Raw genomic sequence first — 17,500 nt, 5'->3', positions numbered from 1 at the left:
ACTCTCGTACTTCAGTCGCACGCTGAACACGCATGAGAGACGGTACAGCACCGTGGAGAGAGAAGCGTTATCGGCAGTGTACGGTCTCACGGTTAACCGCCCACTAATCATGGGCTATCCTGTCCGGTTGATGAGTGATCACAGGCCATTGGTCTGGCTCTTCACTGTTAAGGGCACAAACACTCGGATCCTCCGGTGGCAGATGGCCATCGCCGACTTTGACATCCAGGTCGAGTACATACCTGGGAGACTCAACATTGTTGCGGACGCACTCTCTCGGATACGGGGGGCTGACCACCCTATAGATGACTTCATAGTTTCAGCCGTAACCACGGGTGGCCGAGGGAACTCATGCACAACTACTAAAGGAGGATACCATCACCTGGAACCAGGTTGAGATCCGAAAGGATCAGGATACACACCCTGATTGGGGTCGAGTAAAACAGTACCTCAAAGGAGTGACGTCAGAAGTGCCAAAGATCCCGCGCCTAAGAGTGCCAATCGGGGAGTTCCGACTCCTCCCCGACGGACTCCTATATCATGCGCGTAGGAATGCATACCAGTTGGAAGAGCTTCGCCTGGTATGCCCTGATGGAGCAAAGGCGGCAGCGTTACGTATCGCTCATTCCCTTCCGATGGCCGGCCATGGCGGAATCCAAGTTACTCTGGAACGCCTACAGAAGTTTGCATTCTGGCCTAAGATGCCGGAGGATGTGAAGGATTTTATCAAAAAATGCAAATTCTGCATTACTTGCAAACCTTCCTATGACCTCCCAGCTCCACTTAGACAGTTTCCTGACGTGAAAGCTCCATTTGAGAGAGTGCACGTTGACCTCATTGGTCCACTAACCACCACGCTAACTGGTGCGAAGTACATCCTGACCGTAGTCGATGTACTAAACCGCTTCCTGGTCGCTGTACCTATTAATTCAAAGGAAGCGAGGACAGTAGCCCGTGCCTTTCTACAACACGTCCTGGCCATACATGGTGCTCCAAGGCAGGTAATCTCAGATGGCGGTGGTGAATTCATGAACGAGACGTTCAAAGAGGTGATGGCGATGGCAAACATCAGCCACCACAAAATCACCCCTATGCATCCCTCGAGTAATGGCATAGTGGAAAGGGTAAATGGTACAATAATTAAGATATTACGGTCCCTAGTACAGGATAATCAAACCGGCTGGGACCAGATACTTCCTCTGGCGGTGTTGGCATACAATTCCGCGTACCATAGAGTCCTCAGAGATTTCCTTCATTTTCTCCTTTTTCACAGAGACCCCGTCCTACCTATAACTGAGTTTACCAGGCCAAGTGGCCCTTGGTACAACGCCGAAAACCTTGCAGCCGAAACAATGGCGTTAGCAAATGCATGTTTCGATAGGTGCCAAAAGTTCATAGAGGCTGCCACTATTGACAGGCACACGAAACGGCCCAGGGCTAGAGTAAAGCAGCTCGCCCTTGGTGATAGAGTGTACGTAACCGCAAAAACTAGACAGGGGGTGTCAAAGAAAATGCAGCCATTATACCAAGGCCCCTATAGAGTAATCAGAAGGGTGAGCGATGTCATTTATGCCATCAAGCATATCAAGTCGGGACGTGAGTTCTGTGTCCACACGGACCGGATCAAACTCGAGGGCAATCTCTCTGTGTGTGAGAATAAAAACGTACGTAGAGCTTTCCCCACACATGAGCAAGAGGTTACGGACCTACTCCAGAGTAGCGAGTCTGACCCCTCCGAGTAGTCACTCGTGAGAAGAATTCCAACCTACCATCATGGTAGAGACTTTCTCTTCACACCTGCCGTCCTTTGGCAGCGATCAGGTGCATATTTTCCCCCTCGTTCTGAAATATTTCATGTAAATAATGGTTGTTGTATATACATATTTCTTAGGAGTGTGATCCACTCGTAACCCCCCCCTCTTCTGTGCAAAGTTTCTGCCGCTGCTCATTTTTACAGCTCCGCAAAGCATAAGTCTGTAGCAGGCAGCTAAATGCCTTGTGGCATGGAGCGGTTGGAGCTCCACAGCGCGTCGATAGGGTGAAGCAGCATCTTTCACGCACACGCACCAGGTTGACGGGAAGATACAGCCATGTGACCTCTCCGTGTACCACGTCCACGTAAGTTGGAACCTGTCATGTCCATACCTTTTTTTCCCCTTTTCAGTTGTGCACACATTTCCCCATTTGTGAAAACATCAATATACTTCCTTCGCACCCTGCCTCGGTTGCATGACAGCTAACCCCCCCCCCCCTCTGGGACAAGATTCTGCTGTTGTTGTTTTTACAGGTTACCAGTCTCTGCTGGTCGTGGGACGTCGAACACCTCTCAGATGACGAGAGGGCTCAGCACCGCCAAGTGAAGGACACCAATCCCTTCTCATGACAACACCATCGCCTGCGGAGGGGCAGAAGCCTTTGTATCTTTATTTCCCTTTTTTTTTTTTTTCTTTTCGTTGGCATTTTGCCGCGGAGGGTTTTTTTTTATCGTAGTGATTGACGTAGCTAGGCGACCCATTTTTGGTGGGCCACCTCTTTAAGTCGTACACATCGGTTTTTCCCTCACGCTGAATTGGTATTTGTGTTTCGGCGGCTGTCGCTGCCTTTTGTAGGCAGGGGGAGGGATGTGGCATGAGTAGAACGCGTGACTATTTCTATGGTAAGCGTCCCGCGTTAGGCTGGCGGGGGGACGCGACCTAGCGTGACCATTGTTCCCAGATGCGCGTCATCACGTGACTCAGATGCGCGTCATCACGTGACCCAGATGCTAGCATCTGATTGGATGACACGCTACGCTGAACCAGCAGGGCGACTAGCCCGCTCAGGACAATACGCAGATTATCTCTGACTACGCTACCAGGCGGTCGTGGTCAAGCAAGTGCTGGTTCAGGACACAAAGAGCAAGTGTGATAGTCTATTCACAGTGCCGATTAGTTCTCTCCCCCATTCAGCCTCCCACACACATTCCATATTCTGTGCTACAAATAAAGAGCAAACACATTTCTACGTGTTTTAGTCATTGAGCCTAGCCATTCGGACACTACCATCTCTCTCTCTCTCTCTCTCTCTCTCTCTCTCTCTCTCTCTCTCTCTCTCTCTCTCTCTCTCTCTCTCTCTCTCTCTCTCTCTCTCTCTCTCTCTCTCCCTCTCTCTCTCTCTCTCTCTCTCTCTCTGTCTCTCTCTCTCTCTCTCTCTCTCTCTCTCACTCTCTCTCTCACTCTCTCTCTCTCTCTCTCTCTCTCTCTCTCTATCTCTCTCCCCCCCCCCCCTCTCTCTCTCTCTCTCTCTCTCTCTCTCTCTCTCTCTCTCTCTCTCTCTCTCTCTCTCTCTCTCTCTCTCTCTCTCTCTCTCTCTCTCTCTCTCTCTCTCTCGCTCTCTCTCTCTCTCTCTCTCTCTCTCTTTCTCTTTCTGTCTCCCCCCCTCTCTCTCTCTCTCTGTCTCTGTCTCTCCCCTCTCTGTCTTTCTATCTATCTCTCTCTCTCTCTCTCTCTCTGTCTCTCTCTCTCTCTCTCTCTCTCTCTCTCTCTCTCTCTCTCTCTCTCTCTCTCTCTCTCTCTCTCTCTCAAAGGATTACAAAGGATTACAAAGGCGGAGCATGCCGACAGGAGACCTTTTGATCCATATCTAGGTCGGATGCGAAAAAAAATCATATTAATAATAAAACAATAAATAAAAACTATAATAATGTAAATAACAAATAAAATACATAAATAAATGCATAGGTATAGTTAAATAATAAACAAACAGGTAAATAGTAAATAATAATAAATTGACATATAACTAATAATAAATTAAAATCAGACAGACAAATGATGACAAAACAAAAGCAAATAATATAAGATAAAATATAATCATTACAGCATCTTACTTAGGTATTTATCTAACTGATTCTTAAAGCTTCGAACTGAACTACATTGCACTACCTGTGCAGGAAGTTTATTCCATTCATTTACTACACGGTTGGCAAAGTTGTTTCTACCTACTTCCAAATTGAATCTATTTCCGGATAGTTTGAGACCATTGTTTCTTGTCTGATTCTCATTCAATGTGAAATTTTGTCACTTTTGATGTTGTCAATTCCCTTTAAAATCTTAAAGACCTGTATCAAGTCACCTCTGAGTCTACGCTTTTTTAGGGAAAACAGATTCATGTGCTTTAGTCGATTTTCGTATGATTTATTTTTGATATTTGGAATCAGTTTTGTGGCTCGCCGTTGTACTTTTTCCAGTCTGTCAATGTCTTTAATGAGATTCGGTGACCATACGGAAACAGCATATTCCAAATGTGGACGAACTAACGATTTATATAGCTTGTAAATGAGTGATGGACTTTTGAAATCAAAAGATCGCGCAATCAGTCCCAGAATCTTATTTGCTTTCTCAGAGGCTGAAATACACTGCTTGGATGATTTGAGGTCGTTACTGATAATTACGCCGAGATCTTTTTCACTATCTACTTTTGTTAACGAATTTCCAAATAACTTGTAATCGTACTTACTGTTATTTTTACCTATGTGCATTACCTTGCATTTACTTGTGTTAAATTTCATTAGCCACTTATCAGACCATTGCTGTAATTGATCTAAATCTTCTTGAATATCTAATTGGTTTGAGTGATCATTTGCCACTCCGCACAGTTTTGTATCATCAGCAAATTTGGAAACAGTAGATTTTAGTCCATGGTCTATATCATTTATATATACTATGAATAGAAGTGGCCCAAGAACGGAACCCTGAGGAACTCCACTTGCAACACTTTTCCATCCAGAAGTATTTCCATTTAAAACAACTCTCTGTTTTCGACCATTCAACCAATTACTAGTCCAACCTAATAGGCTACCACTTATTCCATGCAAAGCTAATTTAGTAAGTAGTCTTTCGTGTGGGACGGTATCAAAAGCTTTTGCAAAGTCTAGATATACTAAATCTATATTGTTTCTTTTGTCATAATTCGAGATAACTGTGTTGTAGAATTCTAGTAAGTTAGTCACGCAAGAACGTTTCCGTCTGAAACCATGCTGGCTATCATTTATCAAACGGTTACTTTCTAAATGATGTTCGATAGCATCTCTGATGATAGTTTCCATTATTTTTCCTACGATTGAAGTCAGACTTATAGGCGTATAGTTATTTGGTTTCTTTTTGTCACCTTTTTTGAATATGGGAGTAACGTTAGCTAGCTTCCATTCTCTTGGGACATCTCCGGATATGATGGATTTCTTGAAAATATATTCTAATGGAACAACAATCTCATTTTTTATTTCCTTTAAGATTCTTGGATGCCAACCGTCAGGCCCTGGTGTTTTATTAACTTTGAGTTTGTCTATACACCTCTCTCTCTCTCTCTCTCTTTCTCTCTCTCTCTCTCCCTCCCTCTCTCTCTCTCTCTCTCTCTCTCTCTCTCTCTCTCTCTCTATCTATCTATCTCATTCTCTCTCTCTCTCTCTTGTATATGCCTGTTATTTTCCTTGTCTGATATTGCACCTTATATTTTTTCTATACAAATCTGACCTCACAGCGGAATATTTTTTTTTAGCATGAATGTGGTGAATGTGGTGCATATAGGAGTGCACAGTTAGCACCTACGGCACCGGGCCAAAGGTTATGGTGTAGGAAGGAGGGCGATGGGGTGCGAGAGTGTGTGCGCCTTAGTTTATATATGAAACGAGAAGGTGCTAGTGTAACATTGATAGGAGAGCTAGTGGTTTTAGGTAAGTAGATTGTAGAGTGAGAGAAGTAAGTACTGCAAGGGATTGAAGATTAAAACTGAAGCAACCGAAGAACAAGGAAATGGCTGAAATTGGGTATATGAGATACAAGTATTACAAGGCGCTAAGGATGGCCGAGGCGACGAGCATAAGGGAACCATTCAAGATAAACATTATCACCGCAAAGCCATTTAATGTTAATGGAGACGTCGCTGGGTGGCAAAATTAACCGGAGTCACGGACGTCGCGAGCTATATTGCCCTTAAGAGGCTCCACAATAAAGTTAAAATATTTATTTAGAAAAAAGTTTTCAATATTTCTTGTTCAAACTTTCAGGTTTTGTTTAAAGTATAGACGCTGATGTTTTGCCCCCCCCCCCCAAGAAAAAAAAAACTTGTTGTGTTATGACGTCATAATGTTATGACGTCATACCGATGTTAAGACTTCATAAGTAAATGAGAATCGTAATATTTGTCCCAGAGACCCCAGCTTTTGCATGGTAATACTTAAATAACATATAAACACCATATAGTTTTAGTTTTGTTAGAATTTTCCATACATCGCAAGAAATTACTGTTACAAATATATGTATATTTTTTTATGACGTCCGTATTTTTCGTCAATTAAACGCTCCCGTGGCTTAACTTTGCATTTTATAAAAAAAAAGCAAAACTACACGATGTACACACACCCAAGTTGTATAACTATGAGAATTTTCAAGAAGTTCTAAATGTTTCTCTTTTTTTGGTGAATTTTTAAATGCGTATTTTTCTCATTTTGAGAAAAAGGGATTTAAAAGTTTCAATGTCATGTATCTTGGGTAATTATCGTACAATTTGTATTATTTTCACACACATGATTGTATAACACATAGTGAATAGAATGAGCGAAAATCAATATTTAAAACATTAATAATTACTTACCAAACAGGTGCCTTGTGCACGTACACCTGGTTACACAGGTGCTATTCCTGCGCCATATGTTTCACCTTCAGCTTCTCTCTTTTCTTCTTCCTCTTGTTTTTTCTGATTTTCTTCTCCTTTTCCTCTTCCTTCTTCTCTGATGATCTTATTGAACTTCTTAGTCTCTTCCTGTCTATCTGTTGACGAGCTTTCAAGGAAGAGTCTTCCATTGCCGTCGCAAGTGCAGTGGCCCCATGGTTAAATGTGATGACACTCCTGTAGACACCATACATCATTCTTTGTAAGGAGAAGAATTTAGTTTTTGGAAGTTCGTTCCATATAACACTGTGGAGAGATTCATTTGAGTTTTGAGTGTCCCCCTTGCACTTCTCTAATAGTTCTGATGTTGCAATTCTCTGGTAAATGGGTAGAATCTTCGCAACTACATCCTCTCTCAGGTAAGTTTTCATATTCTTTTTGTGAGGTGGGATTTTCTGGTTCCACAAACATTACACTTCGCCTCAAAATAGCTTGTCATCCCTATCTGCTTATCTTCTTTCACAAGCATCTTCCTCCCACACTCACAGCGAGCAATTTCTTGAACCCACTGTATTAGGTTGTCTTTGTCAATGATGACATAATTTCTGTCATTCCCCTGTTGCACATCAGCAACAGGAATGTTTTCAAGTTTAAATTTACTACGAGAAAGTGTCGAAAAAGTAGAGTCACGATTTATCAGTTCACCAGATGTTGACGGGAGTGAGGTCTCCTCCGGTTCGTGCTGCCTCACGATGTCCATTTTTCTAATTTCTTTTTTCTACGTACCTCAATCATTTTCTTTATTTTCTGCTTTGCAGTAAGCTTTTTGTTTTTTAGTCTATCCATTTTGATATAATTTCTTTGTAACAACTTTGCGCGAGAGAATATGAACGAATATGTTGGGAGGGAAAAAGTAAAGCACTTCACTTATTCACACAATTAGGGTAACTGATATATGCTTCATAAATAAGCCAATAAGCAACTCATCAAACAATCGTACGTCTAGCAGCCTTGTAGACCAGTAAACGGCACTCGACTTGAAGGAATGGACGTCAAAGCAAGAAAAAATGAAACGTTTATTCCTACTGCGCAAGAGTTAAATCTCCGTACGCCATTTAAAGGGATACGCCATTGTGCCCTTTAAACCGTTGTATATGTCTGCTTTGGCAAAAAAAATTCTACCGCAATAGTTTCATATTACTTTAAGGTGCATAAATCACGTAAAAAAAAAAAAAAAAAAAAATTGAAAATATTTTGCCTATTTTATTGTGGAGCCTCCCCTTAAGCTGGAAGGTGATGCTTTGGCCATCTACCTAGAAATAGAAGGTAGTGATCAAGCAGATGCGGAAAAAGTGATAAAGACTGGAAGAGGCTTTCGCCGATAGTACGTTCAAATTGTGACTCAGTGTGAAAAATAGACGTATATCACGAGGCTTTTTTGACAGGTTTCTTTAAAGAACTGAAAGAATGTGTGGGAAATATCATATAATCAAGAAGATATTTCCTGCTACTCGAAAACCACATAGTTTTTCATAATTTCTTGCTACTTAACAGATGACGCAGCTCACCATATATGAGCTTCCAATGAAAAAACAATGGCTTATCCTCGTCTGTGAGTCCAAGTAAGAACAAGCATAACTATATATTGCTCAGTTATATTTCCCTTCCGTAATTCTCTTGGTTATTCACTTCAGTTTCTGAATCCAACAAACTTCTTGACTGGACGGTATTCAGTTACAATGTCGTTTATATTGATAAATTAAAAAGACTTGCTTACGTCTGGCATGACTTAGGAAAAGTTATTATTAAACAGTAACTCGCAAACTTAAAAGCATTTTTAAACCTTACTGTACGTTACGTTAATTTGCAAATAAATGCTTTTGTAAAGGGCAGCCTAATAAAAGATTTCCTTAGTTCCGGATTTCTTTTCTTCACAATTTTACATACATACATACATATATTCATACATACATACATACATTCATACATACATACATACATACATAAATACATACATACATATACCAAGGCTTTTTCCACCCTTACAAGAGAGGTAACCAAACAGAAAAAGGCACAAAATCATTCTCATCCATTCCATCCCTGAATACACTCCACTCCCCTCCACCCTCCCTCTTATCTTAGGACCTCCTGGATGACGGGTCATCCCTGCACCTTGTCCACTGCCCTGGGTCAGAACTAGTGTCGTAAGACACAGCACATCCAGAGCAAGGCCGCTTCATTAAATCGGCGACCCCCCCATGCATAATAGGAAAAGACGGGGAGAAATCCCCTTGGGCTGCGTTAAATTTTGCTCACATATACAACCTCACCCCCCATTCCCCCACCCATTCCACCTCATGCATCACAACATCAACCATATACAACCATTTTCCATTCATCCCTATCTTCTGTCCTCTCCTGCCCTTCCTCAGTAGATATTCCTCTCTTTTGTAAGGGCCCATTTCATCCCATCCATCCACCTCATCCTAGGACGCCCTCTCATATTCACTCCTTCCACCTCTGCCTTCCACACCTTTTTTACTAATCTTTCTTCACTCATTCTTTTCCATGTGTCAAGACCAAATATATTAAAACTACATATGTTTTCGTCGTAATTTGAGGCAATTTGTAGTTTAGTTACGTTGACCAATAGTAATCACAAAAGGTATAAATGTGATATGTAGATTAGACAAAACTAGTAACAGAGAGCTTTCTCCAAAATTAATTCTAAGGTAGCAACAACGATGAGTATTTTTGTGAACAATATTTTTGAAAACATTCATTCTAATTTGTCCTTTCCAGCCACTTGGGGGCATGGTGGTACAATAAATGCCATGCTTCAAACTTAAATGGAAAGTACCTCCATGGCCAGAACAAAGAATACGCCGACGGAGTTGTGTGGAAAGACTGGCGTGGACACTACTATTCCTTGCGCACCGTCGAGATGAAAATCCGGCCCGCCTTTCCCGACATGTAGTTCTCTGGGAAAAATCAGTGGAACATTTCTTCCCCATGACCGGGTTCGAACACGTAACTTTGCTTGTTCTTTCGTGTGACCTTCATTCACTAGTGCAATATTTGCAGAGAGCAGCTGTAAACGAATGCTCCTCAATATAAACAAATAACGCTCCCGTATTACAGTTTATTTTGTATGGACACTAGATTTATTTAACTGCATTGTGGCTTCATTATGGGAGTAAATACAGACAAAACAGACTATGATCTATATTGGATTTAAAAAAGAATCCTTGACTTTTGTTTTTGTTGCTGAGAAAATCGTTTTGAGAATCCATAGCGTCTGAGTCCAATACCGGATCTAAGATCCGATGTGAGATATTCCGAGTTTTATTTTTGGACTCAAAGTCTAAATCAGTATCTGAATCAAGACGTTACAATGAATGTCCAAGCTTTAGATTTCTATTGCAATGAAGTTTTCAGTTAGAGCATCACGAACATGGAGAAAAATTTCTCCATAGAACCAAATAGAAGTTACAGAATTTCATTTCTTATGGACACTTAAATAATCATAATATTCAAAGTATAGCTTTGTACACAAAATGGAAAATGTAATGCAGTGGTGGTTTTCAGTTGTACGTGTTTATGTATAGATTTATTTTATCAAATTTCTATGCTAGAGGAGAGATGAAAATAATGTGAATTTGTTGTATGTAACAATTTCTTATCAGATACAATTGTAATTTAGAGTAGTATCCTTTTACTATATACTGTATTCCATATAAAGTAATGATGATTATATGTTCATTGTAAAAATGCAAAGCGTTGTTGTCAAAGTGGATTTGTGGACCAACATCTCCAACAATCTTCAAGCACCCGTCGCTTAAAACCACTTACATATTTTTCATACAATGTACATTAGTTAATCAAAAATTCATAATAAATCAATGTTCTATTTTTCCTATAATGGACACTTGACATTTGTATTCTGGAAAAATATCAATATTGCAAAGGAACATTTTTCCGTCATCATGCAACAGGCACAGACTATTACAAATGACATTGACAAGTGCATTGATTTCTCATTTGGAAAAAATAAATTCAGTTTTTGATTAATAAAGATATGCTTGAATTTATGAAGAATACAAATACATCATCATGATCCTTCAAAAAAAAACCTCAGATATATTTAAAAGTATTGTGGGTCATGCAGAAATCCATCTCATACCAGTATAAAAAATTCACATCAAAACAATGACAATTTCATGTGAGGAGAACGAGTTACTGTACGACAGGGAAATACTTCCCTTTCAGATGACATTTGACACTTGTAAAAATTACTTTGTAATGCAATTAGTATATTAAGTGATGCTAGATGTTGCATTTGATAATTCATAACGCAAGTATTTTTTTACTGATTCCAAATATGCATTGTTTTCTGTATTATCAACCGCTATAGAAATACATCTTCTCTCAATGTTATCATTTTATCGGAATTGTTATATATTCCGCTACTAATTGTATTTCTAATTTTCTCTTTCAGATCAAATACTAATTTCTATTATTTTCTGGATGGCTACTAGAGGCTATAAAGTTTCTCCAGATAAATTTTGCTTTGTGTGTGGGTATCATATTGGAAAAAACAGGTATTACATAAGATTCTGAAATGTGACAAATTATAGATAGCGCACAGACTCAGTTTCTGAATGGCTATGGGTGACCAGAACAAAGCATGGAGCCCTAATGTGATATGTGAAGCCTGTCGACCTACTCTACAAGGAGTGATAAGTGGTACAGTCAATGCCTTTTGCCATTCCCAGAGTATGGAGAGAGCCAAAGAACCGTCACGATGACTGTTACCTTTGTATGATTGATGTGACAAAGTACAAATGAATAAAAGGAAGACAACCTCTTCAGTATCCAGACGGACATCTAGAACACCTGTCCTGCATGATCACAGCTTGCCACTACCACAACCACCAGAAAATATAGGTATTCTGCACGTCATACTCTCCAAAAGTCTTACTTTTGATTAACCTAAACGTTAAGCACTTACTATGCATCCATTTTTCTACAGATATACAGAATGCATTTTATTCAATTCTTTCCTGAAACTGTTATATGTAGTTATTTCTTTCTTTTTAGATGGAAGATGAGGTGTATATTTCATGTAAAGAGTCAACAAGTAGCTGAAGCTAAAGAAATGGAAGAAGTTTTTGTACCAAGAATTATTTTTGAGCCTCACTTTATATGAGCATATACCTATACATATACATGTACATATACATATACATATACATATACATATATTCACACACACATACATATACATATACATATACATATACATATACATATACATATACATATACATATACATATACATATACATATACATATACATATACATATATATACATATACATATACATATACATATACATATACATATACATATACATATACATATACATATACATATACATATACATATACATATACATATACATATACATATACATATACATATAGATATACATATACATATACATATACATATACATATACACGTATACATCTTTTTTTCAATCACAACTTTTTACTTTTAATTCCATGTCATCACGAACGAGACTGACAATGCGCTCGTCGGAGACATATACGGAAACTGATACGACGCGAAGCCAAGGGCTCGAACCTCAGCTACAGACGTATCAAAGTAACAGTGACTAACCAGTGCGTCATCAAGAGAGATCATATAAACGTACACTTGTACAGATATACAGATATACACATACAAATATGCATACATATATACATATATATACACATACGCGTAATAATGCACATAAACATACATATACTCATACACATATACATATACATATACATACACATACACATACACATACACATACACATACACATACACATACACATAAACATACAAATACACATACTCATACACATACACATACACATACACATACACATACACATACACATACACATACACATACACATACACATACATATACACATACACATACACATACACATATACATGCACATACACATACGCATACACCTACACATACACATACATATTTATATACATAAAACATACACATACAAATAGAGATATAAATGCCCATACACACACATATACATATCCAAAGAGTATGTTAATTCTTGGTTCCTTTTATATGCCAATCACGTGTCCTTGGAAAGGAGAGAATGGAGGACTGTTGGTTTTACATTAATAAGTGTTTGTTCTCTGAAATAAGTAAACAATATCAAAACCACTTCAAGCTCTCTTAGGTAACTCTGAGAGAAAGATCCGTCTGTCGGGTGGGAAAGGATATCAAAAAGTCCAGCAAAGAGCCTCACATCTGCCCAAGTGGTCAATCGTCATATCTAAATATAACAGCTGAGTTGCCATATCGTCCATTTGATGCCTTCGTTGATGCAGTATTTAAGAAAGAGCCCCTAACTTTCGAGAACCAGTTGCTGGTGCACACACAAGCTGTCTCTTGGAAGCCTCTTGATGCGGAATCAGAGTTCTTGCCATGGCCGTGGTAAACGTCTTTTGGGTCATAATGGGGATCTTTGCTTACAGTTCCCCTTGTAATTCCTACCAGCTTTCCCCATCGTCTGTTTCGTCCCTCTTGATTTTATCAGGTACAGAGGAGATGCTGGGGATAGCCTCACATGGCACAACGGAATGAGATTCTCAACCAAAGATGCAGACAACGACAATCACAATCCGGGAAATTGCGCAGAAGTGTAAGTAACATCTTTATTGTAATATTTGCTGTCTTTTTTAGAGGACTTTTACCTAAAATGATGTTCACTTGGAGACACAGCTAGAACTATACCAACTGTTCTCATTATACAACGAATAGCAATAATCCTTTAAAGATTGTGTTTCATTGACAAAACCTGCAGACCAAAGACTTCGTAAGCGATGATTTATGTATATATACATATATATATATATATATATATATATATATATATGTACATATATATATATACATATATATATATGTATTTATATATGTATATATATATATATATATATATATATATATTTATATATATATATATATATATATATATATATATATATGCTTGAAAAATGCAACTCCTTCTGCATAATGATGTAAATATATAAATATGGGGGGGGGAGATTACTTAGTGTTCAAATTTTAAGACTATGTGACCTCCTATATTGTCTTTGTGTTTAGATGCTTATTAACATATATGTTATTAATTTGTAGTTTCTAAAATATAGAATAAGTACGAAATGCCGAGATTATAAAATAGAGTCATCCGCTCTGTTTCGTTTTTTTATACAAAAATACCAGTGTTGAGTTATATATATATATATGTATATATATATATATATATGTATATATATATATATATATATATATGCATACACACACACACACACACACACACACACACACACACACACACACACATATATATATATATATATATATATATACACATATACATATATATATATGTATATATATGTATATATATATATGTACATATGTATATGTATATATTTATATATGTGTATATATATATATATATATGTATATATATATATATGTATATATATATATATATATATAATTTTACGCTGACCTGGGCAAAACGTTAGTCATGTGATTTCTGTCATAAACGTAATTGTACATTATGGGGAGAAGTAGTATAATATTGACGAACTTTCCCATCTAGAAGTTATGCTAGTCACAATAATTTACTCCTTATATGTATTCAGGCAATTGCTAATTCAACCAAGTCGGTGACCATATATTGCATACAAAGCAAACCTAGTTACAGGTCTCACTGGTTGGACTGTAGGAAAACCTTTATTTGAGTCCAGATATATTAAATCTACACACTTTTTGTCGTACTTTGAAACAGTTTCCTGTAAGGTTACGTTAAGGAACTGTAATCACAACAAAAATAAATCAACAAAAAATAATAATAAGAAAATATTCTGTATCTAGTTTTGATTACATGAAAACTGAACAAAAACAATGATTGAGAGTTCCCTGCATAAAGTTTAATATGTAGCAAAAATATAAACAAATAGCTTTATGAAATATACCTTAGAAAATATACATTTTAATTTACCATTTCCAGCTATTTGGGGGCATGGTGGTACAATAAATGCATTGCATCAAACTTAAATGGAAAGTACCTCCAAGGCGAGACCAAAGAATTCGGCGACGGAGTCGTGTGGAAAGCCTGGCGTGGATACCACTATTCCTTTCGGACTGCCGAGATGAAAATCCGGCCTGCCTTTCCCGACATGTAATTCACTTTTCTTCCCCATGACCGGTTTAAAACACGTGACCCTGCTTGTTATTTTGTGTGACCTTCATTCACTATAGCAATGTCTGCAGAGAAGAGCAACAAACGAAGGCTCCTCAGTATTAAACAAATAACACTTCCATACTGAAATTATATTTGTACGGACAATAGATCCATGAATATGAATGGTGGCTTAATCATGTATAAATATATGCAAAATAGACCATAATCTATACTAACTTTTGAAAAAAATTAAAATACTTGTCCGAGAACGAATCATAGACCTCGTGTGAGACTGAATCATTTTCCGAGTTGGGCCTTTGTATTCTAAGTCTAAATCAACATCTGAATCAACACCTTACACTCAATATCCAGGTTTTAGATTTTTATTGTAATGAATTTATCAATCGCTTAGAACATTATTGGTAGGGAGAACATTACTCCATAGGACAGAATAGACGTTACATATTTTTTTTAACACTTGAAAGATAATGGTGTTGAAAGTATATGTCTGTGCATCAAATAAGGCATGGTTATATAATAGGATGTTAGCTTTCAATTCTAACTTTTAATGTTTTATATAGAAGTGGAATGAAAACAATGTGAATTTGTTCTATAATGTTTTTTCATGTAATACAATTGTAATCTGCAGTCACAAATGTTCTACCATATGTTGCATACTATGTAGAATAACAATTATTTTACCATATATTGTATACTATGTAGAATAACGATGATTGTAAGTTCATAACAAAAAACCGAAGCGGTGTTGGCAAAGAGGATTTCAGAATCATTTCCTCCAACCGAGTCTCCAATTGCCAGTCGCCAATTACTTGCACATTTTTCATACACAGTAAATTTTCTTCTGGCCTCGTATCTGCAGAAGTGCAGAGAGCTCTATGTTCCCTACTGAGGTAAACAAAGATATCCCGTACAACTCCATTGGTAAGAAAAGTATACTATAGAAAAATGAACATTAGTTAGATAAAAGTAGTAATGCATCAATGTTCTACTTTCCTGTGATGAATACTTGACATTTGTATTTTGAAAAATAAACATGATTGATATTGATATTGTAGAAATTCATTTTTCTATCATCATGCAACACGCATTGGAAAGTGCATTTATCCTTCATTCCGAAACATTTCTACTGTTTTCGAATAATGAGGACATATTCGAGGAAAGGAAGAAAACAGTACATCATCATAGTCTTTAAAGAAAAACGTAAGATATATCTAAAGTTGATGTAGGTCATGCAATAATCCATCCCAAACTTTTACGTAATCTAAAGATTGACGATTTTATTTGAGTAGAGTGATATTTGAGAATTGCACGAATTACATTTACAAGTTATTATGTTATCTAGCAATATTAAATGATTTTTGCAATTGCAATAGATAATCTGTTTGAAACCTTGGTCAGTACATGGGTAAGCATACATAGAACAACACAAATCTATATAGAAAATAAGAAAGTTTGTCACATCACTCTTGATAATGATAAAATCTTTGTACTTTAAAGCAGATATGCCTATCAGTGGAATTGGCATTGATGACACCATTGAATAATTTCGACCCATTTGTCCAAACGTGAGTCATCAAGGACAGGAGACACAAAGTAGACTCCAAGACCCATTCATTATAAACTGAGGAGTATTCTGGCCTCGAGAAATTCCTATACGGCCATATAATAATGACCTTCATGTTGGAAAAACACAATAACGATAAAGATATTTAATATAATCGTAGGTCATGTCAGGCATAAATAGATCTCTCCAATTTATTAATATAAACGATGAGTGAAACAATTTGCTTGATTAGAAAATTAATCAAAAAAGCCATGACAATTTCGGGAGGGATACAAAATAGAGGAATATATAGGTGTATTCGTTTATTCTTGGTTCGCGGAACACAAGAGAATAGGCCTCCATGGTTTTAAGCGGAAGCTTATAAACGAATGGAGTAGTAGGGATGTTTAGGGTGTCACACAAACATTCTCGTATATTACATCTTTAGACTAAATACAAGATATATAGAGTTGTTTATATATAAGTATTAGATAGCAACAGCAGGAGGGGAGGGGCTAACAATACAATGTGAAGGGAAGACCTGACCTCCATCGACCTGAGTAACACAAAATGGTTCAATCTGGCGGAAACATTTTGTTCACCATTTGGGTTATCATTTTACCACATTTAAGATATCCATAGCTCAAATTTATAGTTTGATCATAAGTGTCTGATATTTACACACAAACTTATTAACTTTACAAAAAAAAAAAAAAAACATGGGATACCATCAATGATACTACCTAGAATTTCTCATATATATATATATTCATTGTATATATGGGCAGGAGATTTTCTCTCAAGCATGTATGGTTAAACTTAATGGCAAGATTATTATTGCAGAGTTTTTTATCTGCCTTTTCTCTTTCTCTGAGAATCTTTTTCCCTTCCACGGGAAGTTGTCTTATAATGTCACCATATGACATTGTATTGTCAGTTACTTTGGGCATGGCTTTACCAAAGTGAAAAACTGGCCAGAACGCGTTTTCACACTAC

General features: G+C 37.5%; 2 protein-coding genes across 3 annotated transcripts in view; both read right to left on the bottom strand.

The window, feature by feature from the left end:
- LOC143027775 (techylectin-5B-like) overlaps nucleotides 1-7,330 on the bottom strand; it is a 19,479-nt gene extending 12,149 nt beyond the window's left edge. For both annotated transcript variants that reach the window (XM_076189309.1, XM_076189307.1), the window contains exon 1: nucleotides 6,628-7,330. Coding sequence is in view for 1 of the 2 variants with exons in the window: in XM_076189307.1 (XP_076045422.1) it covers nucleotides 6,669-7,076 (408 nt within the window). In the remaining variant the exon portion in view is untranslated. The remainder of the gene's footprint in view (nucleotides 1-6,627) is intronic.
- Nucleotides 1-17,500, bottom strand: part of LOC143027776 (uncharacterized) — a 189,668-nt gene that overhangs the window by 45,798 nt on the left and 126,370 nt on the right. The gene's annotated exons all lie outside the window — the stretch shown is intronic.

Source organism: Oratosquilla oratoria, chromosome 8 (assembly GCF_046742065.1).
Source record: "Oratosquilla oratoria isolate Oo_2021 chromosome 8, ASM4674206v1, whole genome shotgun sequence".
Classification (NCBI taxonomy): domain Eukaryota; kingdom Metazoa; phylum Arthropoda; class Malacostraca; order Stomatopoda; family Squillidae; genus Oratosquilla; species Oratosquilla oratoria.
Note: the sequence above shows the minus strand (reverse complement) of the source record. Positions and strands in the feature narration are given on the sequence as shown.